Raw genomic sequence first — 25037 nt, forward strand, 5'->3', positions numbered from 1 at the left:
TATCCTAGTGTCATAAACACACACACACACACACACACACACACACACACACACACACACACACACACACACACACACACACACACACACACACCTAAACCCCTCATACACTTAGGTCATTGTCTGAAGGATGGCTATGGGTTTCTATTTGCTGCAATGTCAGCGGGGTTCCCAGGGGCCATAAAGACAGGGTAAAAGGGCTATGGTTTTCTCTTTCTCTCTCTATATATTTCACCCCATGCCAGATTTCCAGCTCTAGTCTGTAGGATCTCAGGCTTGGCAGAGCTGTGTAGCAAGAAATGAAATACGGCAGAATTAAAGAGAGCTACAGCCCTTCTTTAAGCCTCATGCCCACGGGCTTATCATTGCTGTGCCTCATCCATCCAGACAGCGAGAATTTGATTATTTGATTTAGGAGCCTGGAACAAAGCAGGAGCAAAAGACACAGGCTGACTGGAAAGAAAGAAAGAGAGAGAGAGAGAGAGAGAGAGAGAGAGAGAGAGAGAGAGAGAGAAAAGCAACTGACAAGGTCTCTTTTTTGCTGACAAGGTCAGTGTATCTGACATGATCTTTGCTCCTCTGTCATTCAATATTATTCTCTTGGGACATGTCTTACAGCGATGGTGAGGGGCGAGGAGGGTCCCGGCCAGCACATACAAGCCTTTGACATAAAATTGAAAGTCCCTGACCCTTCTGTAGTTAGTTTTCACCTGTCCTCAAATGCAACTTGATATGACCACACTTTCTACTGATCAGGTGCTTCTGTGATCTTGATCACATCTTTATCGTTTCATGTTGCAGTCCTGCTTATCGCCCACATGAGGTGCTGTGTGTCCTGCCATTTAGAACATAATAAAATCTACAGTTCACCCTGAGTCTCATTTCATAGATCAATATGGGCTTCAATTGGGATCAATTATCCAGTTGGGCCTGTGAGACTAATGCAGTGCATCCTGGGTAACAGACACGGCACACATCCACTCACATACCCGCATATTTGAGATATACATTCAGTTACGAAATCAAGAAAGCTGCCTATCTAGGCAACGATTTTAGGCATCAGCTTCAAAAATCAAAAATACTTAATTTTGACTAAAATTGAAGGCAGCATCATATATATCCTTCATGGATCAAAATGCATTGATGGCGGTATGGAGCTACAAAAATGTCATATTTAAATACATTTTATTTTAATTAAATATATATAGTACTTTATTGTAAATTTATTATTCTTATTTTATTATAAATGGTTTAATTTATTATGAAATAATTTAATTATAGTTCCTAATTCAAAATGGCCACTTTTACATAATATATGCATATATCTTTACACATATTTTTCATTTTATTATAATGAAAATAATTGTATTATTTTGTGTGGAAAATTATCAATAAAATACTCTTCTATAATGTAGTTTCTAATTCAAAATGGGCACTTTTACCCAATATATGTAATAATTAATAATAAAACATTATTGTTATTATTAATATTATTATTTATTAATAATAAAATCAAACAAAAATAAATAAAGATAAATAAAATGTAAATTACATTAATAAAGTATCAACAGAATATTTTCCGTAATACAATTTCTAATTCAAAATCAGCACTTTTACCAAATTGTTATATACTTGTAATGGGGCTGACGAGACGCGAGACGTGCGGATCCATATGCAAAGCTTTATTTGGAGAAGACAGGGACATGGTCATAAGACAGGCAGGGTAAACAGTGGCAACCAGGAATATGGCGGGCAAGACACAAGAATAATCCTAGGGCTAGCGTGGGTCGACGATAGGCAGACAGAGTCACAGGGGCAAGGCTAAAGGGAGAAGTCCAGGAAAACAGGCGAAGATCAAAACCGAAGGAGACAGACAAGGCAAGGCAAAACTAGGCTAGGAAACGACTTAGGGCTCTGTAGAGTAGCTATCGCTAGGAGAGTGATAATCGCTAGACAATACTCGGCAGAGGGAAGGGATCAGAGTGAGTGTTAAATAGTGAGGGAGTGATATGAAACAGCTGGGTGCAATCAGTGTTAACAGCTGTGTGCAATCCGTGCCGAGTGCAATCAGTGCAATGAATGATGGGATATGTAGTCCGGGGTGATGTGCAACAATGTGTAGTGCGAGAGTCAATGAAATTGGAAAGGGTGACCTCTGATGGCTAACAGAAGGAAGTTCATGGACCGGATTCGTGACAATACTGTACTTAAGATATACATTTGTTTGATGATCATTACAGTACTATATAAAACTAATACTATATAAAAAAGTTTATTTTTCTTGTAAACAATTTCATTTTATAATGAATATAATATTATTATAACAACAAACATAATAATATTATAAATCATTTAATTTAATTACAAAATTGGCTCTTTTATCAACTACTGACTGCCTTTACTGTGAAATTAACTGCGAGATTTAGCAGATTTTTTTGTGCAATTCATATACAAATTTATTTGAATGGCACAGACAACAACCCGCTACCAAAGTAGTTGCCCATGTAGAGTGTTTCAAATCAGTCCCTTATGAGGTTTAATTTCAGTTAAGATGCTGCCTTAGAAGTAAAAATGCTAACTTCTATATTTTTGGATGAGTATTACATGATACGTTTGACCAATGATACTGATTGTAATATTGAGAGTGGTCAGTTTCATGTGTTTCCCACCTGCACTTCTATGTCTCTCTCCACCCGCGAGATGTTGACGGTGTGGGGCTGCCCGTTGGCCAAGTTCCTCTGGTCAATATCAATACTGAAGGGTTCTCTGAGACCACCCAAGTTGTACCGCAGCTGCAGCGTACCTGAGTGAAACAGGATGAGACAGAAAGATCACATTTATCCAGAGCTCAACCGCACTGCAGTCTTCCTGGATGCAGAATGCCTGAGTGAGTGAGAGTTGTGCATCAGTTCTGCACCCTGACATCACTCACCTCCACAGCACTCTCCTGTGCAACGGCCCTACAGACTGCAGGGAAGAACATTACCTCATTTGGGTTACCGCTCAGGCCAGCAAGATAAATTTGCTCAGAGACTACAGGGTAAAATTCGATGTGGGTTTAGGCAGCTTAACACAAAGCACAAGTATCTCCAGTCTTGTGTGCCCACTTTGGGTTTTATGGAACAGTGCTTAGCGAAAACTCCACTCTACAAATTAAACAACGGTACATCTGAGTCACTGTGTTTAATGTGAAATCCTGTCCTTGAGGGGAATAAGGGTCTTTTTCTTTAAACACCAGATGTGTTTTACTTCTAAACGCTAAAAGAATTGGATCACAGTGTTGTGCTTATGCCAAACAAACAGGGATGTAATTGCCTGCACTCTGTCATTTGTCATATAATTAGCTTTTACTGTTGCGCTTCCACTTCAAAAAGCAATTCAGCCTGGTGCAATAAATTTTCCTTTATTATTACAGTGCAGTTTCAAAACTGCTGCAGAACAATCTTACAGACACACACAGATGTGTGTATTGCATCAGCATCTGGACTTAATGATGAACGAAGACTAACCAGGTGTGATGCGATTTGTCTGTTCATACTGAAAGCAACAATACTGTGTGAGGTGGCACAATAAAAGCTAATCAGAACATATTTGATGTTAAATATACAGTTTGGTTCACACTTACAGGCATTTTACTGACTTTACAAGTACATGACATTATTCTACTAACCCTAAACATAGATACACTGTATATACATAGATGCTTCATTAGCGGCTGTTTCTATGGGTGGCTATACATAAGTCATCCGCCATATTGGAATAGTCAAAGCCAGTCTGTGAACACTTGAGAGAAAGTTGACTCTACGTCTGCAACCATAGTTCCCTTTCGAGGGAACTTCGAACTGCGTCCTCTCGAGGTCGCTATGGGGAACGCCTTCAGCGTGACCGGTGTCTGAAGCATACATCTAAAAACTACAATAAGATTGGCCGGCAACAGCCTATGACGTCATTACCCTGATCACGCGATCACAGTATAAAAGGGCGCCGGGATAACACGTCATCCTCTTCTTAATCTTCACAGTATTCACTGACCGTTTGTTTATGTTAGCATTAAGCTAAAGACGACTATGGAAATGTTTTCTCGCCAGAGGCTTTGCTCTGATACCTGCAGTTTCACACGGCTTGCCTGCTGTGTGAGTGTGGTGAAGAGCAAGCACGTTCAGATCTTGAGGGAGTTCGATGCGCTCTGCATTCATTGCTTATTTCTTGTGAGGGATAAGCATGAATTGAACGCGCTTGTCTCACGAGGAGACGGCTTGTGCTCATCGTATTGCATTCGCGGGACTACTGAGGGGGATGTGAGTACTTCACCATTTACCCGAGTTTGTAGATAGTGTTTGCATGAGTGCGTTCGCCTCTCGCGGGAATAGCGATGCATTCGCGGCAGCGGTTTTCGTTCTCGTTTGAGTTCCGAGGTAATCTAGTGGTTGGGCGGAGCATGTTTAGCTCCCGCGGGAGTTGAATGCATGCTGTGCGTTGCAGTCACAGTGAGAACATGGAAAGGACCTGATGAGAAATTTCCCCTTATCAGTAATTTCCTTTTGTTTATATAGGAAGTGTATAGTGTGGATCTGTCTGCAGTTGTTGGACAGATGATTTATATCATGTCCTTTTCAGATAACCACATTATACTGCACTCCGGCTTGAAGTAAAAAAAAATAATCCATTCTCGTCCCGCATCCAAAGATTCCAGCATACTAGTTATGCCAACATCGAGGGGATGCGTGAGAATGGTTATGAAAAGATGCCCCCTGTTGAAGAGACACTGGCCTGCTATCTCTATATAGGGGAGACATCTTCTCTTAAAGGAGACATATTATGCCCCTTTTTATAATATGTAATATAAGTCTCTGGTGTCCCCAGAATGTGTCTGTGAAGTTTCCACTCAAAATACCCCACAGATCATTTATTATATCATTTTGAAAATGCCTATTTTGAGTGGAAGCAGAAACACGCTGTTTTACGTGCCTGTCTCTTTAAATGCAAATGAGCTGCTGCTCCCCGCCCCCTCTTCCAGAATAGAGCTGTGCCATTACAGCTAGGACCTGCTAAAAACATCTGTTTTGGTTCTGATTATCATGTTTATTGCGCTGAAATCATGCGTTTTAAACCATATGAGTTTAAACTTGAGTTGAAACGTTTTTCTGAGAGCACACATCCGAAGTACACGGACAGAAAGCGGCTGTCACAGCATGTGAGTACTAAACTAAGTTCTCATTCATACACAAGTTTACCTTAAAAAGACACGAGTTACAAAAACAGTTGGTTATGTCTGTAAAGGTAAACAGTTGGGAAATAAATTGCATGTTTATTTTAGATCTGTGTGGTAGCAGCAATATACAGTAAATAAATCAATAAATCCACTGCTCTGTTGTCTCCTCTGAGGCTGCGACTCTAAATAGTGTTCTGTGCTTGTCTGTGCAGCCAAAGACAGAACAATTAGTTTTGCTCAAACTTTCGCCATGGCATTCCACCGTTGTCGCGTGCGAAATCAAAATGACGGCGCCATGGGTGTAAACTTACAGATTAAGGGGCGGTAATATTATAATGAGATCCCTTTGCCACGTCACCAAGGGAGCGAAATGAGACGCGCTCGTTTTTTCAGACACTTGCAGAAAAAGGCTTACCAAAACAAAGTTACTGGGTTAATCTTTTTCATGTTTCCTTGGTTGGTAGATGCACCGGGGACCTGATTATAGCACTTAAAATATGTCAAAAAATGATACGTCACCTTTAAGGCTCTCTCCCTGCCATCCAAACCCCTTCAGTATACATCTTGTTTGAATGGCAGGGCATACGCGACAGCAGGTCAGGATGCAGTCTCATTGCACACCACGGTGGTGCTTCAGGCTTTTCAAGCTGATCTGCTGAAAGAACTGTATAAAGGCAGGGTCTATCCCCTGATGAGGTGGCTGAGTTGCATCGCACCACGGATCTTGCTCTCCGTGCCACTAAGCAGGCCGGTTAAAAAAATGGCAGCCATGGTGGTTACGGAGAGACATCTGTGGGTGAGTCTGGTGGATACAGGGTCGAAAGAGAAGGGCTTTCTTCTTGATGCGCCGGTTTCCCCTTCTGAGCTTTTCGGCACTTACGTCGAGATGGTGGTCGTGAAATTTAAGGAGGCCAAGACGCGTTCGGCTGCCTTTAAATCCTTCATTCCACAAAGGTCAATGGTTATGAAAAGATGCCCCCTGTTGAAGAGACACTGGCCTGCTATCTCTATATAGGGGAGACATCTTCTCTTAAAGGAGACATATTATGCCCCTTTTTATAATATGTAATATAAGTCTCTGGTGTCCCCAGAATGTGTCTGTGAAGTTTCCACTCAAAATACCCCACAGATCATTTATTATATCATTTTGAAAATGCCTATTTTGAGTGGAAGCAGAAACACGCTGTTTTACGTGCCTGTCTCTTTAAATGCAAATGAGCTGCTGCTCCCCGCCCCCTCTTCCAGAATAGAGCTGTGCCATTACAGCTAGGACCTGCTAAAAACATCTGTTTTGGTTCTGATTATCATGTTTATTGCGCTGAAATCATGCGTTTTAAACCATATTAGTTTAAACTTCTAACACACGGTTTTCTGAGTGTGCACATCTGGCACACAGCGTCCGTCACAGCATGTGAGTACTAAACTAAGTTCTCATTCATACACAAGTTTACCTTAAAAAGACACGAGTTACAAAAACAGTTGGTTATGTCTGTAAAGGTAAACAGTTGGGAAATAAATTGCATGTTTATTTTAGATCTGTGTGGTAGCAGCAATATACAGTAAATAAATCAATAAATCCACTGCTCTGTTGTCTCCTCTGAGGCTGCGACTCTAAATAGTGTTCTGTGCTTGTCTGTGCAGCCAAAGACAGAACAATTAGTTTTGCTCAAACTTTCGCCATGGCATTCCACCGTTGTCGCGTGCGAAATCAAAATGACGGCGCCATGGGTGTAAACTTACAGATTAAGGGGCGGTAATATTATAATGAGATCCCTTTGCCACGTCACCAAGGGAGCGAAATGAGACGCGCTCGTTTTTTCAGACACTTGCAGAAAAAGGCTTACCAACCACCGTTGTCGCTTGCGAAATCAAAATGACGGCGCCATGGGTGTAAACTTACAGATTAAGGGGCGGTAATATTATAATGAGATCCCTTTGCCACGTCACCAAGGGAGCGAAATGAGACGCGCTAGTTTTTTCAGACACTTGCAGAAAAAGGCTTACCAAAACAAAGTTACTGGGTTAATCTTTTTCATGTTTCCTTGGTTGGTAGATGCACCGGGGACCTGATTATAGCACTTAAAATATGTCAAAAAATGATACGTCACCTTTAAGGCTCTCTCCCTGCCATCCAAACCCCTTCAGTATACATCTTGTTTGAATGGCAGGGCATACGCGACAGCAGGTCAGGATGCAGTCTCATTGCACACCACGGTGGTGCTTCAGGCTTTTCAAGCTGATCTGCTGAAAGAACTGTATAAAGGCAGGGTCTATCCCCTGATGAGGTGGCTGAGTTGCATCGCACCACGGATCTTGCTCTCCGTGCCACTAAGCAGGCCGGTTAAAAAAATGGCAGCCATGGTGGTTACGGAGAGACATCTGTGGGTGAGTCTGGTGGATACAGGGTCGAAAGAGAAGGGCTTTCTTCTTGATGCGCCGGTTTCCCCTTCTGAGCTTTTCGGCACTTACGTCGAGATGGTGGTCGTGAAATTTAAGGAGGCCAAGACGCGTTCGGCTGCCTTTAAATCCTTCATTCCACAAAGGTCCAGGCTTTGGACTTCGCCTCCAGCCTATATCATGAGCCTGAGTCATGCGCGGGAGCCATGGTTGGCGAGTACGATCCATTTTTATCTACTCTACTGCTAGTTCTTGTGTATTTGATGCTAGCCTTTCTCTGCAGCGCTACTCAGACCTGTTCTGTTTTTCTGACTTTTAGGTTTGACCCACCTGCTAAGTCAGGACCTCCTGCTGTTGACCAATTACAGTGATGGTTTCACTCATCGGTTCTGGTTCCAGGCTGGTGATAGCCCTCATCTTCGGCTTGGACATGCAGCCTGGGCTTCTGAGGAAGTCTCCCAGCATCAGGTCCCCAGTATAACGCTGCAACCTCAGGACCTGTGGGTCCTTCTCGTGGGCTAGTACTCTTCTGAGTACATGCTTTGTGACATGCTCCCTATCCTCTGGCCAGGTGCAACTATTCATTTCTCACCCTGAGGGGTCTCCTGAGATTTGAATCGTTCCTTAAACTTCATGCATGTTCTCTGAGCTAGAGCTCCTCTCGCTGAGACATTGAGGAGCTCGGCGCTCCATAGACGGTCGGGCCCGTGGGTCCTCACTGTCACACTGCCCTTATGGTTGAACCAGTAATCACTCCTCTGCGGAGTGGGCTCGAGTACACTGCGTTCCCTGAGGTAAGAGGGATTTGTGTTTCGGTGGAAACCCCTCTTTTGTGCTTCTGCTCTGAGGAGCAGTAAGCTCTATATGCATGAATGGTTATTGGGTCCTGCTATTTCTTCAGATTCTATCGGGTCTGGTTATATGGGACCCACGCTCTCTATCGAGAAAGAGAGCATGAGAATGTGTCCAGCTGCACCAGTGGGCTGTCTCTTATTGGGCCCTGCTGGGTTACGTCTTCTAATCTAGTGCCCCCTTCTGGTCGAGCTGAGAAGTGCTCCCCTCTCTGTGAGGGTTAGCAATGAGTTGCTCACAGAATGTGCTGTAAGGGCACGCCTCAGCTTGAGAGCTGAGAGCGCTGCTCCCGAAGGACCCCATTTGCAACGAACTAAGTGTTTTGTCCGTCTCTGTCGCCTCCTTGGTCAGTTGCCTTTATGTTGGGATCCTGTTGTTCTCTTATAAATGTGTAATCCCCTTCTAGCAGGATCCCATTTCTGATGTCCCATTTGCGATCTATCTGTCCCGGGCATGGCTGTGCTCCCCTCACTGTCCCTTTGAGCTTGCCGGTCCTGGGCAGACTGGGTGAGTCCTCCTCTTGACTCCGAGAGTTAGGTCCTCTTCCCTGGGCTATTGGTTGCTTCGGTCGAGCTGGGTTCCTCTCTCTCTTCGCTAGGGGTTGAACCCTCCACTCTTGAGCTCTGTGGCAGTGACATCAGGTAGTTGGGCTGCTTGCTGCTTCCCTGATAAGCTGCCTCTATTCGGGTCAAGCCAGGCAGTGCTCCCCTCACCTCAGAGAGTTGTCTTTGAGCCTGCCACTCCCAATTGAGTGTCTGAGGACTTCTGGGCATCTGTGAGCAGATGCTTCAGAATCTTTCTAAATCCATGCTATGGTAAGTGCACATGCTAAGCTTCTGTGCACTTTCTAAAATTCACATTGTGGTAAGTGTGCACGCTAAGCACTCTGCGCACTTTCTAAAATCCTGTATGGTAAGGGTCACGTGCTGTCAGCCTCGTTCCCTTTCTCTGAGTTGGCTTAGGCCCCGGTTCTCGCCTTGGGCTCCACACAACTAATGTATCTCTGTTGATACATTTCTGAGCAGGGTGTTGCTACCTAAGATCTGTCGAGTCAGTTCTTTGAGCAGGTTTATTCAGAACCAGTGGTAGCACCCCCTGGGTGACAGGCCAGGGTCTGGTGTGGTTTTTTAGACACCTGGCCGTATCCCCTTAAAGGAATCTCTTTCTTCTGATTCCAAGCTTTGAGCTCTGCCCTAGGCTTGGGCTTCCTAGCCCAGCCCTTAACAGGTAAGTTCTTTTAGGGTATGCAGCTCAGGCCCTTGGCCGAAGGGGATAATGTCACTGACAGCCATCAAATGTCCTTTGGGGCAACTCCCATGGCTATGGTAGAGTTGGTACTTAGTGCTCGCCGTGGTTTTCTGGCATGCACTCCTCTCAGCATGGTGGCATGGGTATACCATTCCCCATAGCGACCTCTAGAGGACGCAGTTCAAAGTTCCCTCGAAAGGGAACGTCTCAGGTAATATATGTAACCATGGTTCCCCTTAGAAGGGAACGAGACAATGCGTCCTCTAGTTTCCTTGCCATGCTGCGGACGCAAGCTTCATACGAAGAAGCGGATGACGTGTTATCCCGGTGTCCTTTAATACTGTGATCGCATGATCAGGGTAATGACGTCATAGGCTGTCGCTGGCCAATGTTATTGTCGTTTTTAGATGTATGCTTCAGACACCGGTCACGCTGAAGGCGTTCCCCATAGCGACCTCTAGAGGACACAGTGTCTCGTTCCCTTCTCAGGGAACCATGGTTACATACGTAACCTGAGACGTTATACGCATGTATGAATATCTATATCTGCAACAGAATTCTGCAGATGATTTTGCTAAATTAACACGATACAAGATGAAGGCATTAACTATAACAACATTAAAAAGTTAACATAGTTAAAAAAGCTGTATTAATGCATATAAAAACACAAACAAACACATTCTCACCTGTGAAAATGTATCAAATTTTTTCTTAACTTACTGCTTTTTACTGTGAGTGACAAAACGTTGAACGTTCAAAGATGGCAGATGTGTTTGGAGTGGTCGAATGTGGGATCTACATATACATGTCTATGATCCTAACAGTCTACTCTAATGAGAGTTAGTTAACACGCAGTTGCAAATTAATGAGAGTTAGTTGACATAAAGTTGCAAAGTTCCTTAGAGTTAGTAGAGTGGACAGAAAAGATCTGTTCACTGAAAGCTTCTTTAGGGAATACAAAATGGTTCATCTATGGAATTGCTATAAAACCCTCTTTTGCAGAGTGATCAATATCCTACCATTGTGACGGAGCACCACGGCCATGTAATCCTGGGTTTTTGAGCTGACATAGACTAGAAGGCTGGGAGAAGTGGAGGTGCTGAAGCTGAAGGTCAGGTCTTCACATGTCAGGTTGGTCTCGACAGGAAGGTTGTGGATAACACTCTTCTCATCCAGGCTGGAAGCTGCAGCCATCACTTCAGGTACCAGATTATACTTGACCAGTGTTCCTGCCTCAAAGAAACCACCAACATCTGGAAAAGATTTAAACAACCAATCAGATTTGAGGGTTAGGTATATGCCAAAAGAAATACAATCATATAGTGTACTGATACTTTTATTTAGTAAAATGTTTTTTAAAAGTTTCTTATGCTCACAAAGGCTGAATTTATTTGATCAAAAATACAGTAAAGACAGTACAGTATTACTGTAAAATATTATTACATTTTAAATATATATATATATACACACACACACACACACACACACACACACACACACACACATATATATATAAAATATATATATAGCTCTTTTGATGATTTTGATTGCTTCCATTGTCCTCATTTGTAAGTCGCTTTGGATAAAAGTGTCTGCTAAATGACTAAATGTAAATGTAAATATATATATATTATTTTTTCAATAAGGAAAATTATTAGGCATGCTCCGATTGATCGGTTGGAGATCGGTATCGGCTGATAATCACATTTTATGACTGATCGGTACTCACTACACTTGGTCGATCTCACGAACCATCGCAATTTGATGACATCAACGCGTGAGGGCGTATGATGCGTGGGGACATAAATGATTTGGCGCCGCAGTCATGTCATGGCCGGTGTGGAAATGCTATGACGTTTCGAGAAGCAATGAAAAATTTGCTATTTGTCGTTTATGTTTTGCATGATGATATGATGAACGGATGGTTAATTTTTAAAAGCAGATTCAGTGACGTTAGAGCTGACCTGCGCATCACTGCACGCATCTGCGGCACGTTACAGCTCCACAGGAACCGGAGCTGATCACGGCCACTGTAGTCAATGCTTGTGTTTATACCAGCCAGCCGCAGCATGTTTCAAAAGCAGCTCTCCACGCTGCTTGGCTAAAATAGTCTTGTGAGTTGTCACAGCGTGGAGGACGGAACCAAACCACGTCGGAGCCGTAAGGGGTAACGGTAACATAATAGCTACACTGATCGTGTGCTGCTTTTAAATGAACATTTATTTATAAAACAAAATATCTTCTTTGGCCATATTAGCCTACTAAATAGCATTAATTAGCTTTACTCCTTTCAAACTTTACCTGGAATGTCACCGTTTCTGTCACTGCAACTTACTGATCAGGCGAACACACACACACACACACACACAAATGAAATCGTCTGCCTGATGAAAAAATGTATTAATAAAAATGTAGTTAATATTTGCATCATTTATGATTTATTTTATCCACCCGCAAATAATCAGAATGCATTTTTTTTTATTACCCGACCCTGCGGATTATCCGCAGCGCCCGTGGATATAACCGTGATCGAACTACTCCGTTTTGTTCTTTCAGTAGTTTAAATGTTTGAAAAATTTCTTTTTCCTTCTTCAGTCTTTTACTGCACAGTATTAAACCTTATGAGTTATGTAAGACTTCTCCATGTTGGAGTTTAAATGTTTCTATTTATTTTGTCCAATGTTAAATTAAACCTAATGAGTTGCATCAAACTACTCCAATTAGTTCTTTTAGGAGTTTAAATGTTTATTTTGTCCTCCACAGTTTACTATTGGATAATGTTTAAATAAACCTTGTGGGCTGCATCAGACTGCTCCATTTTGTTTGTATTTATTTTTGTCTTATATTAAGTATCCTGATATACATAATGTTATGCATAAACCACATTTTAAAGGCATATTAAAATGTTCACTGTATAAGGAATAATTTTTGTGATTATTTATATAACATTATTACATATGTTATATAAAGCTTGCCTTGAAGCATCAGAATCAGCATCTGTATCGGCCGATCACCATGACAAGAAATTGGTACTCGGTATTGGCTGCAAAAATCCTGATCGGAGCATCCATAAAAATAATTTTTCTTGAAAATAAAAAAAAAATCTTTTTTTTTTAGAGAGAATGCATTAAATTGGTCAAAAGTGACAATTAAGACATTTATAAAGTTACCAAAGAAATTCAATAAAGTTTATTTATTTAAAATTGAAGTCTTTGGCAACTTTAAAAATGTCTTCATTGTCACTTTTGACAAATTTAATGCATTATCTCACATGCATTTAATGCATTATATACTGTATATTAGGGCTGTCAGTTTAACGCTTTAATTAATTAGTTATGAAAAAAATAACATGATTAAAATATTTTAACACTATTAACGCACTGACCCCGCCCCCAGACCTGTATGTCATCTTACATTTCATATAGTTGACTGTTGACAAATATGATGCAGGGCAACGACTCCATAAATGCAGTTATGCCCTAAAATTCAAGATATTGGTGCAAAAAATGCCCCTGTATGAGTTTTTGTCTCATATTTATATCATACGATAAGCGATATCCCGCGAGCAGGGAGAGCAGTATTACACGAGTGCTGATTTTGTCCCGAGTTTGTTCGATATATACGAGTTTAAATGTGATTTTATACAACAGTTCAGTAAATAAGAAGTTTATATTTTAAACACAATGTTTGAGTGTGTTTTGCGTGTTTTGCCATATTACGAGCCATAGCAGAATTGTTGCACATCTTCGAGCAAAACAACGGGATTTAGTTTCTGAATGAATCAGCCGTTTGAAGGAATCGAATGAATAAATGACTCATAAACCACCACCTGCTGGCAAATTTAGTTTCTTATTTAGAGTTTCATTTCATAAAAAATTATAATAATAAAAATAAAAACATTAAAGGGATAGTTTACCCAAAACAATTAACATTCTGTCATTGTTTACTCACCCTCATGTTGTTTCAAATCTTTCTTTTGTGGAACATAAAAGAGGGTATTTTGAAGACTTTTGGTAACAAAGCTGTTTTGGTTACTAATGATTTTTATTGTATGAACAAAAAATACTGAGATGTTTCTCAAATGATCTTCTTTTATGTTCCATAGTTTATGTTAGGCCGTTGTATCCTAAATGTTTATGTGTAATAAATTTCATGTTGAATCAAATAAAATATTTCTTTCTAAAGCTACAATTTGTAATGTCTACTTGATACTTTCTCATTTAACACAAAAATAGCTTTAAATAATCTTTTATGGGTATTTTCAGTCAAACTTATTTTGCAACTAATTAGATGAATTTATCGACACATCATGTAATTAATTAAGATTAAAAATGTAATTGACTGACAGCCCTAATATATTATATCTTACTCATAGCGAATCATAATGTGTGTTCAATTAAAAAAAGTCTAAACTTTGAAACCAGTGTTTCTTAGCCTGAAAAAGTGTAGAAGGGCAAGGAAACTGACATTACCGGCATGTTTTGTATTCATGAGGGGCTTCTTCAACAGCTAAACCAAGAGGACACTTTCCTATTACCTTTTTACTTGAGGGGGAGAACAAAGGTCCTTACACGAATCGTTTAACCTGACTGCTAGGACATGTGCAAGTGTGCATAGATTTGTCTTACACAGAAGCAGTATAAACAACACAGGATTTGTTGCATATGGGGTGGAACAGGAAGAACCATGGGAAATCAACATGGGTAATGAAGTAAATACACACAAGGGTAAAAAGAGAGTGAACGCACATGACAATGTGCACCCGCACCGAATATCTCATGTACACAGAGGACGAGGCGGGTTTATCCGTTATTCATGGCATTCTCTCATTCAGCCGTTTTACCCCCGGGAACAGAGCGCTAAGTACAAATGAGCTTTGTACAAATGCTGTATCGGGAGCAGGAAGGAAATCAGTGCGGAGACTATAGATTGGTTTAATTATTTGCTGCGAGGTCCTTGAGCAATCTTTACTTTTCCACCATGCTGCAACACGCGGTTCAGAGGCAACTGAGAAAGAACCACCATGTTTTAGTACCACTGGGGCAAAAGCCTCGACACAGTGGGAGCATGAAAGGCAGGGTAGGATGGTACGGATATAAGGAATTACAGTAATCTGTAATGTGTTCTGAGGACCAACAACTTTACAGACCATGGATTGGACCATTTATTTACTGTACTACTACTACTTTAAAGTCCCATATGAAATCCTGTAAAGTCTGTATGGGGTTCTTTCTTCTGTTTAACACAAAGGAAGGTATTTTGAAGAATGTTGGTAACGGTAACCAGGTAACCAAACAGTTAATGGTAGCTATAGGAAAAAAAATATTATGGAAGTCAATGGCTAATGTCAACTGCTTGTTTACCAACATTCTCCAAAAATATCCTCTTTAGTGTTCAACAGAAGAAAGAAACTCATACAGGTTTGGAACAAGTGGAGGGGGAGTAAATGATGTTTGATGAAATTGAAATTAAATTTCCTTTTTGGGTGAACTATCCCTTTAAATTCAAGATCTTAATTTGTTACATTAAAGCAAGTGATCCCTTTATTGTCAAATCTGTTGTTTTTTGCATTAAGACATTTGAAATATGGTGTCTTTTTGTAAAACATTTTCTATCTGTCTTAATTCAGCCCTGATCTTTTAAAAATAATATTTTGTCCTTTTCTTAATGAGGCTTTGCATTTAGGTACACCCCAAAAAGATTCTGCAATTATTTACTCACCCTCAGGCCATTCTAAACCTGTATGACAGTCTTCCTATTGTAAAAAAACAAAAAATGAGACATCTTTCTTCTTTATATCATCTTTGATGTTCTGCAAAAATGGAAAGTCATGCATGGTTTAGACCAGGGGTAGGCAAGTTCGGTCCTAGAGAGCCGAAGTCCTGCAGAGTTCAGCTCCAACCCTGAAAACAAAACTCACCTGCCTATAGCCTTAGTAATCCTGAAGACATTAATTAGCTTGTTCAGGTGTGTTTGATTAGGGTTAGAACTGAACTCTGCAGGACAGCGGCTCTCTAGGACCGAACTTGCCTACTCCTGGTTTAGACCGACATGAGGGTGAGTAAATTCTCATTTTCTGGTGAGCTAACCCTTTAAATCGAGAACAAATAGCACTAAATAACATATAGATGTAAGAATCCACATCCATAGTTCTGAATCCAAATGAAACAGCAAAGAGATTCCTCTTCCTGGAGTGAAGGTGATGTGTAGTATTGAGCCACAGATGTAAGGCAGCCTGTGGGAGCAATTGCACTGACCCAGAGGCAAAGAATCTGAGAGAATTCGATATTGACTGCAATACCCTAGACGGCACAAGTAAATATGTGTAAAATGGAAATGTGAGTTAAAACCTTGCAATTACGAGGTTGTTCATGCATATTTCAAGCAGAAGGAGATGTTGAAAGCTGAGGGCAACCATCAGAGGCCCTGACTCACAGCGAGTCGCCATTTTTAAACAGAGCATGAGATGCTTGATGGAGGTCTCGACATAGCACGAACTACAGAAGGGGCCTGCTCATGTCAGTGATACTATTACTATATTCAAATGAGGGAGGCTGAGCTTAAGTACAAGAGTTGCCCTCAGAGATTCCTGCCAGTCACAGGTTTAAAAAAACAAATTGTTCAGTGTCATATCTCTGGTTGAGGTGTATAAACTTTTAAACTTTTAAAAGTAAGAATTTCTAATTTGCATATGCATACTGACCTTTTGAACAGAAAGGCCCATCGAAAGCAGTGGTGGAGCAGTCACAAGAATAGCCATTGTATTTCTCCACACACTTGCCGCCGTTACGGCAATACATCCCAAAACTGGTGCAGTGACCCGAACAGCCAGGTTTTACACCAGGAGTGACTTTTGCCCTCTCTTCTAAGTCAAGGGTCACACCGTTCATTTTCAGAGAGCGGATGCATCCGAGAAACCCTCTCTGACCTCCTGCTGCACCTGGATGAGAAATGGAGACAGAGACTAGTCAATATTACATTTAATAAAAGCATAAGTGTCCCAACAAAATGACTCAATCCTTCATTTCTATTGCAGACTAGCTTGAAAACAAAAGGTTAAATTTGAAACATTAAGTCTCAGCCAATAGTTGAACCTTCTGGTGGGTTTCATTCATTTTGGCATGTACCATTCAATACAATAGACCGTAGAGAAATTAGACATCATTAGAGCTCCACTTCCAGGAGAAAATAAACATTCGCCAATTGCTCTAGGTCTTATCTGGACATCTTTTCATTACACGAAACTGCCCAGTTAAAAATAAATCGTACAATCATTTGCTAGATTAATAGTAGATTAATAGTAAATGTCCTGGAAGGATGCATTAATTATTTACTAACGGTAAATAATAAAAACTGACCCACAAGTACAATCCTGTTCAAATTGATCAAGCTGCCAAATGAGGAAAGCTTTATCAATTCCTCCAAAGACAGTAGATACATAAAGTAATAATGGCATTCTGGCTATGCTTTACAAAAAAAGAACAGAAAACACATTTTCAAAGTTTTATAAACTCAATTTAACTCAAACTCACATCAACGGTGGAGTTTTAATTGAGCTGGTGACCTGGTTGGCCATTTAATACAAAACAAACTCACTGAATCCTTTGCTAATAAACCTGAGAGCAGAGCTCTTATCATCAAATGTACAGTAAATATGCTGTGCTATTTCTAATACTTGAACGACACAATGTCTCATGTTTCAAGGACGAACATGAGATAAAACACAAAAACACATTTTAAGTAACATTCTATTTATTCTGCAACATTGTTCCAATCTGATTCATGTCACTTAGCAGACATTTTTTACGGCCTCGTTTGTTGCTGAAGAATCTATTTCACAAAACTTTTTTCACCAGCACTGTTTTAATAAACACAGAAAGTGAGACAGCATGAATAAGCTTAAATGAGGAAAGAGGCTGTTATGGCGAGCTGTTAAAACCCTTTTGAAGTTCTGCCTCCATCTCTGATGAGCCCTGAATCGGAAATTATTCTTTAATAAAACTGTAATGAATTAGCAAATTACATGAATTAGACCATCCTGCACAGTGGAATATATATATATAGATATATATATTCCAAAATATCACAGATAGACAGACAGACAGACGGGTAGTTTCAGTTTGTTGGTGTAAATTTGACAAAAAAGGTACCTACTTTCCTGACAGGCCCATGATGCTGGCTTTCCTTTGGAGAACCAATATCACCCAGATGTGCAAGCAATGAAAGAAATAAAAACAACACCAAAAAAAAACAAAAACATGCAGTAATGAGAAAACTTAATGCATGATCAAGACCAGGTTGCAAGGAGAACACAAAAAGAAAATAAATCGCAAGAAGCAACTTGATGGTGGATAGTAAAGAAGCATTAAAGATTCATGCAAACAGTGAATACAGACATACACATATTATAATACCGTAGACGAATGCAAACGTGTTAGTGGTTGCTAAATCAAAGGTCTGCTTGTTATTTAAGATGAAGTGAATGAGAATAAAGAACGAGCAAGCATTTAATCCTCCATTAAATATAACGTGACCAATATAAATGCAAAGCAAATTCAAATAGACACAAGCATCCATGGGTGAAAGGAAGTAAAGGGCAATCTGCTTTATCAAAAAATGATGGCATGGGACTAAATGGTCAGAAAAACTGAGCACGGAGCAATTCACAAGAATTAGAAAGGAGGCCAGACAGATGCTGTCCAGACCTGTCAGGCATCTGTCTGGCCTCCTCTCCAATGCTTATGAATTGCTCCGTGCTCAGAGCAACTGGTTTATATCCGCTGAGTGGGCATAAACCAGTTAGTTTTCCCCACTGAGGGTCAGGGTCTAAAGACTGAGAGTTGCTCTCCATGAACAGTCACGCCAACATTTTACATTTCTACTGAAACAACGGACAAGGATTAGACAACCTTTAACATTCATTTGGACTGCAAAGCTCATTACACCTAACCTAATGTGCGTGATAATGAAATTGACATGCCAGTCCAATATTCTTCAGATCTGTTGAGAATAAGAATGAAATTTTCATCTGCTTCATGGACAAACATGCAAATGAGACATAGAGAGGGTTATGGCTTGGGCAGTGCAATACATTGAATATTAATCCATGATTTTGCTGGTTGCAGCATCCAACATACTGTCCCTTTAAAGAAATAGTTCACCACAAAATAAAAATTTGCAGAAAAATACTGTGATTCTTACAAACATAAAGCTTTCCACCTTACAAGACGTTAACTGATGGACTGGAGTCATATGGATTATTGTGATGTTTATCTCAGATGTTTGAAAACTCATTCTGACGGCACCCATTCACTGCAGTGGATCCATTGGTGAGCAAGTGATTCAATGCTAAATTTCTCCAAATCTGTTCTGATGAAGAAACAAACTGGGCTGGCTTGAGAGTGAGTAAATTTGTAGAACATTTTTATTTCTGGGTGAACAATTTCTTTAAAGGGACAGTCAAACTAAACTTTGAGCATGTGAAATTTATTTGGATTAGTTTCAAGATCCAATATACTAATAGTATCTAATTTAACTTTGGTGGACAAAATGCAGATAGAGTTGGTTAAGATAAGATAAGATAAGCTTGATTAATTTCCATGAATTAGTCTACACTATCCATTAAAAAAACAAACAACAACAAACAAACAAAAAACAACAACAACAAAAAACAAAACAAAAACAAAGCTGTGCTCATATAAAATATATGGTTAATGTTAAGTTATACTGTTGAATAAACATAAATAATTATTCTTCCTTTAGTTCATTTTAACTTTAGTGAAAAACTAAATGTATAGTAATTTTTCAGATAAAATAAATTAATAAATTACATAGCATAGTATATTTTATTATGTCATATAATACAATTATCAAACATTCATAATAATAATAATACACACCTGTATACTTCCTGTACTGTAGAATTCTGCTTGAAACCCCAATCAATCAATTTGATATCAATAAATACTTCTTGGAAACGTGGACATTTTTTCTGACGTCAAGCTTTAAATACACAAGCTAGACAAGCTTTCTAAAAGCTCTCTCAAGAGAGCCACAGAGGTGCATTATCTTCCCCTTTCTTAATGAGCGTCAAAGTCATTTGTTGAAAAGAATCAAAGCACAAAATAGCACATTGAAAGCCCAAAGCGATTCTGTTCAAGAGATAATTGCCTCATGAGTGACACGGCTTGTTCACACTTTTAAAGGCATAAAAAGATTCCTTGCTAATGTTAGCATAGCACACGACACCATTATTAGTCAGATTCCCTGCTGTGTCTGAGACATTTTTCAGCCATATTCAGTCAAACCAATTTTCAACTTCCTTTTCTTTACAGTGGACTTTTTCATACTTCGGAGGCGAACAAGTTCCCCAGGGTTCCATGTCATTAAGTGCAAGTTGTAATAGCTACACCTGCATTTAGGCTGCAGACTATAAATACATTTTCACTTTCAGACACAGGAGAACATAGAGCGCTGTGCGCGAGACTGCTGATATTTCAGCAGAAACAGCGAGAGACAGAGAAAAAGAGTGGAAAAGAGATAGAGAGATAAAAGAGAATAATTAAAATGCAAAATAACAGCTGAGAATGGAGAGATTCAGGAGGAATTGTGTATTTTTTTGAACACGATAATGAAGAAACATCCTTTTTGTCCATCCTAATCAGCAATAGATCTCATCTGAGATCAGATTTTCAAGAGTTGTGCAGTCCATCAATAATATTATGAATGCCAACCAAAGAACAACAGTAATCCAACCTCCAACAATATAACTAAGTATTAGCAGGCTTCAGTACTGTAGGGGTGGGTGTATGGAAAAATGTGTTTGTCTGAAGTCCTCACCCACATGAATCCATATATACGCTATATGTGGATGTACATGTGGTCCTTACCCACATAAAGCTGGCTGTAGAGCTCCAGGCGTGTGTGTCCCTGTGTAGGTGCAGGTCTGACCTCCTGGTATTTCTGGTCTAGTTGCAGAATGGCCTCTTTCGTGCTCCTCTCCGCACTGACCCGGTGCCACTGGTCATCGTTCAGCAAGGTAGGAGAGTGCACGTTCAGTTCCACCGGCCCGTTTCCTACATCGAACGAAAACGACACCACCGTGGGGGCTATGAAGAGAAACAAACAGACAGAGAGACCGCTCAAACTATTATAATGCCCAGCAGACCCCTGAAACTTTCACCACTTGTTCTTCTGAACAAGATCATGTATAACAAAAAATAAATAAAAATATAAAATAAAAATAGAATAAACAGATTTGGAGGAATTTAGCTTTACATCACTTACTCACCAATGGCTCCGTGGTAGCATGAAAGGCAGGGGAGGATGGTACGGATATAAGGAATTACAGTTCTTGAGTACAAAAATCCCATCTGTAATGTGTTCTGAGGACCAACAACTTTACAGACCATGGATTGGACCATTTATTTACTGTACTACTACTACTTTAAAGTCCCATTGGAAATCCTGTAAAGTCTGTATGGGGTTCTTTCTTCTGTTTAACACAAAGGAAGGTATTTTGAAGAATGTTGGTAACGGTAACCAGGTAACCAAACAGTTAATGGTAGCTATAGGAAAAAAAATATTATGGAAGTCAATGGCTAATGTCAACTGCTTGTTTACCAACATTCTCCAAAAATATCCTCTTTAGTGTTCAACAGAAGAAAGAAACTCATACAGGTTTGGAACAAGTGGAGGGGGAGTAAATGATGTTTGATGAAATTGAAATTAAATTTCCTTTTTGGGTGAACTATCCCTTTAAATTCAAGATCTTAATTTGTTACATTAAAGCAAGTGATCCCTTTATTGTCAAATCTGTTGTTTTTTGCATTAAGACATTTGAAATATGGTGTCTTTTTGTAAAACATTTTCTATCTGTCTTAATTCAGCCCTGATCTTTTAAAAATAATATTTTGTCCTTTTCTTAATGAGGCTTTGCATTTAGGTACACCCCAAAAAGATTCTGCAATTATTTACTCACCCTCAGGCCATTCTAAACCTGTATGACAGTCTTCCTATTGTAAAAAAACAAAAAATGAGACATCTTTCTTCTTTATATCATCTTTGATGTTCTGCAAAAATGGAAAGTCATGCATGGTTTAGACCAGGGGTAGGCAAGTTCGGTCCTAGAGAGCCGAAGTCCTGCAGAGTTCAGCTCCAACCCTGAAAACAAAACTCACCTGCCTATAGCCTTAGTAATCCTGAAGACATTAATTAGCTTGTTCAGGTGTGTTTGATTAGGGTTAGAACTGAACTCTGCAGGACAGCGGCTCTCTAGGACCGAACTTGCCTACTCCTGGTTTAGACCGACATGAGGGTGAGTAAATTCTCATTTTCTGGTGAGCTAACCCTTTAAATCGAGAACAAATAGCACTAAATAACATATAGATGTAAGAATCCACATCCATAGTTCTGAATCCAAATGAAACAGCAAAGAGATTCCTCTTCCTGGAGTGAAGGTGATGTGTAGTATTGAGCCACAGATGTAAGGCAGCCTGTGGGAGCAATTGCACTGACCCAGAGGCAAAGAATCTGAGAGAATTCGATATTGACTGCAATACCCTAGACGGCACAAGTAAATATGTGTAAAATGGAAATGTGAGTTAAAACCTTGCAATTACGAGGTTGTTCATGCATATTTCAAGCAGAAGGAGATGTTGAAAGCTGAGGGCAACCATCAGAGGCCCTGACTCACAGCGAGTCGCCATTTTTAAACAGAGCATGAGATGCTTGATGGAGGTCTCGACATAGCACGAACTACAGAAGGGGCCTGCTCATGTCAGTGATACTATTACTATATTCAAATGAGGGAGGCTGAGCTTAAGTACAAGAGTTGCCCTCAGAGATTCCTGCCAGTCACAGGTTTAAAAAAACAAATTGTTCAGTGTCATATCTCTGGTTGAGGTGTATAAACTTTTAAACTTTTAAAAGTAAGAATTTCTAATTTGCATATGCATACTGACCTTTTGAACAGAAAGGCCCATCGAAAGCAGTGGTGGAGCAGTCACAAGAATAGCCATTGTATTTCTCCACACACTTGCCGCCGTTACGGCAATACATCCCAAAACTGGTGCAGTGACCCGAACAGCCAGGTTTTACACCAGGAGTGACTTTTGCCCTCTCTTCTAAGTCAAGGGTCACACCGTTCATTTTCAGAGAGCGGATGCATCCGAGAAACCCTCTCTGACCTCCTGCTGCACCTGGATGAGAAATGGAGACAGAGACTAGTCAATATTACATTTAATAAAAGCATAAGTGTCCCAACAAAATGACTCAATCCTTCATTTCTATTGCAGACTAGCTTGAAAACAAAAGGTTAAATTTGAAACATTAAGTCTCAGCCAATAGTTGAACCTTCTGGTGGGTTTCATTCATTTTGGCATGTACCATTCAATACAATAGACCGTAGAGAAATTAGACATCATTAGAGCTCCACTTCCAGGAGAAAATAAACATTCGCCAATTGCTCTAGGTCTTATCTGGACATCTTTTCATTACACGAAACTGCCCAGTTAAAAATAAATCGTACAATCATTTGCTAGATTAATAGTAGATTAATAGTAAATGTCCTGGAAGGATGCATTAATTATTTACTAACGGTAAATAATAAAAACTGACCCACAAGTACAATCCTGTTCAAATTGATCAAGCTGCCAAATGAGGAAAGCTTTATCAATTCCTCCAAAGACAGTAGATACATAAAGTAATAATGGCATTCTGGCTATGCTTTACAAAAAAAGAACAGAAAACACATTTTCAAAGTTTTATAAACTCAATTTAACTCAAACTCACATCGACAGTGGAGTGTTAATTGCGCTGGTGACCTGCTTGGGTATATAATACAAACCAACTCACTGAATTCGTCGCAATATTGTTCCAATTTGATTCATGTCACTTAGCAGGCACTTTTTATGCCCTTGTTTGTCACTGAAGAATCAACTTCACAAAACTTTTTCATAAATACAGGATGTGTTTTAACTTTTGAAAGTGAAGCAGCATGAATAAGCTTGAGTGAGGAAAGAGCTGTTAAAACCCTTCTGAAGTTCACTGCCTCCATCTCGGATGAGCCCTGAATTGGAAATTATTCTCTAATGAAACTGTAATGAATTAGCATATTACATTTATTAGACCATCCTGCCCTGTGGAATATTTTTTTTCTGCTTTTACCATTGCAGTGCACAGATTGCTTATAGCCTTATACTGAATTAAAAGGTCACCTGACCAAAATATCACAGACAGACAAGAAGTTTCAGGTTCAACTAGACTGTTGTCGTACATTTTACAAAAAAGTTACCTACTGTCCTGACAGGCCCATGAAGCTGGCTTCCCTTTGGAGAACCAATATCGCCCAGATGTGCAAGCAATGAAAGAAAGAAAAACAACACCAAAAACAAAAAAAAAACAAAACAAAAATAAATATGAATAAAAAACATGCAGTGATTAGAAATCTTGATGCTTAATCAAAGCCAGGCTTCAAAAGAAAGTAAATCGCAAGAAGCAACTTGATGGTGGACTGGATAGTAAAGATTCATGCAAACAGATACATGCATATTAATACCGTGAATGAATGCATCGTGTTAGTGGTTGTTAAATCAAAGGTCTGCTTGTTATTTGAGATGAAGCGAATGACAATCAAAAACGAGCAAGCATTTAATCCTCCATTAAATATAAAGAGGCCGCTATAAATGCAAAACAAATTCAAATAGACACAAGCATCCATGGGTGAACAGAAGAAGAGGGCAATCTGCTTTATCAATAAATGATGGCATGAGAATTAATGGTATGAAAACTGAGCATTCATAAGCAGAGGAGAGGAGGCTTGACAGGTCCGGACAGGTCCACCCCAGCCCACTCAGCGGATATAAACCAATTAGTTTTCCAACTGAGGGTCAGGGTCTAAAGACTGAGAGTTGCTCTCCACGAACAGTCATGTCAACATTTTACATTTCTACTGAAACAACGGACAAGGATTAGACAACTTTTAACATTCATTTGGACTGCAAAGCTCCTTACACCTAACCCTAGTGTGCATGATATTGAAATTGATATGCCAGTCCAACATTCTTCAGATCTAAGTCGAGAATAAGAATTGCATTTTCATCTGCTGCATGGACAACATGCAAATGAGACCTAGAGAGGGTTATGGCTTGCAATATATTGAATATTAATACATGATTTTGCTGGTTGCACTATCCAACATACTGTCCCTACTGTTCAACCACAAAATGAAAATTTTGCGGAAAATGTACTGCATGCTTTTTTACAAACACGCAGCTTTTCACTTCACAAGACGTTAACTGATAGACTGAAGTCCTGTCTTTATCAATAG

At 39.8% G+C, this 25037-nt stretch overlaps 1 protein-coding gene across 1 annotated transcript in view; it reads right to left on the reverse strand.

The window, feature by feature from the left end:
• Positions 1-25037, reverse strand: part of cntnap2a (contactin associated protein 2a) — a 245255-nt gene that overhangs the window by 30821 nt on the left and 189397 nt on the right. The window contains exons 16-20 of the mRNA XM_016285487.1: positions 22672-22908; positions 20599-20817; positions 16413-16649; positions 10729-10962; positions 2670-2803 (exon numbers count right to left, since the gene is read on the reverse strand). Coding sequence (XP_016140973.1) covers positions 2670-2803; positions 10729-10962; positions 16413-16649; positions 20599-20817; positions 22672-22908 — 1061 coding nt within the window. The remainder of the gene's footprint in view (positions 1-2669; positions 2804-10728; positions 10963-16412; positions 16650-20598; positions 20818-22671; positions 22909-25037) is intronic.

The sequence above is a fragment of the Sinocyclocheilus grahami genome, unplaced genomic scaffold, assembly GCF_001515645.1.
Source record: "Sinocyclocheilus grahami isolate Dianchi unplaced genomic scaffold, SAMN03320097.WGS_v1.1 scaffold197.1, whole genome shotgun sequence".
Lineage (NCBI taxonomy): Eukaryota > Metazoa > Chordata > Actinopteri > Cypriniformes > Cyprinidae > Sinocyclocheilus > Sinocyclocheilus grahami.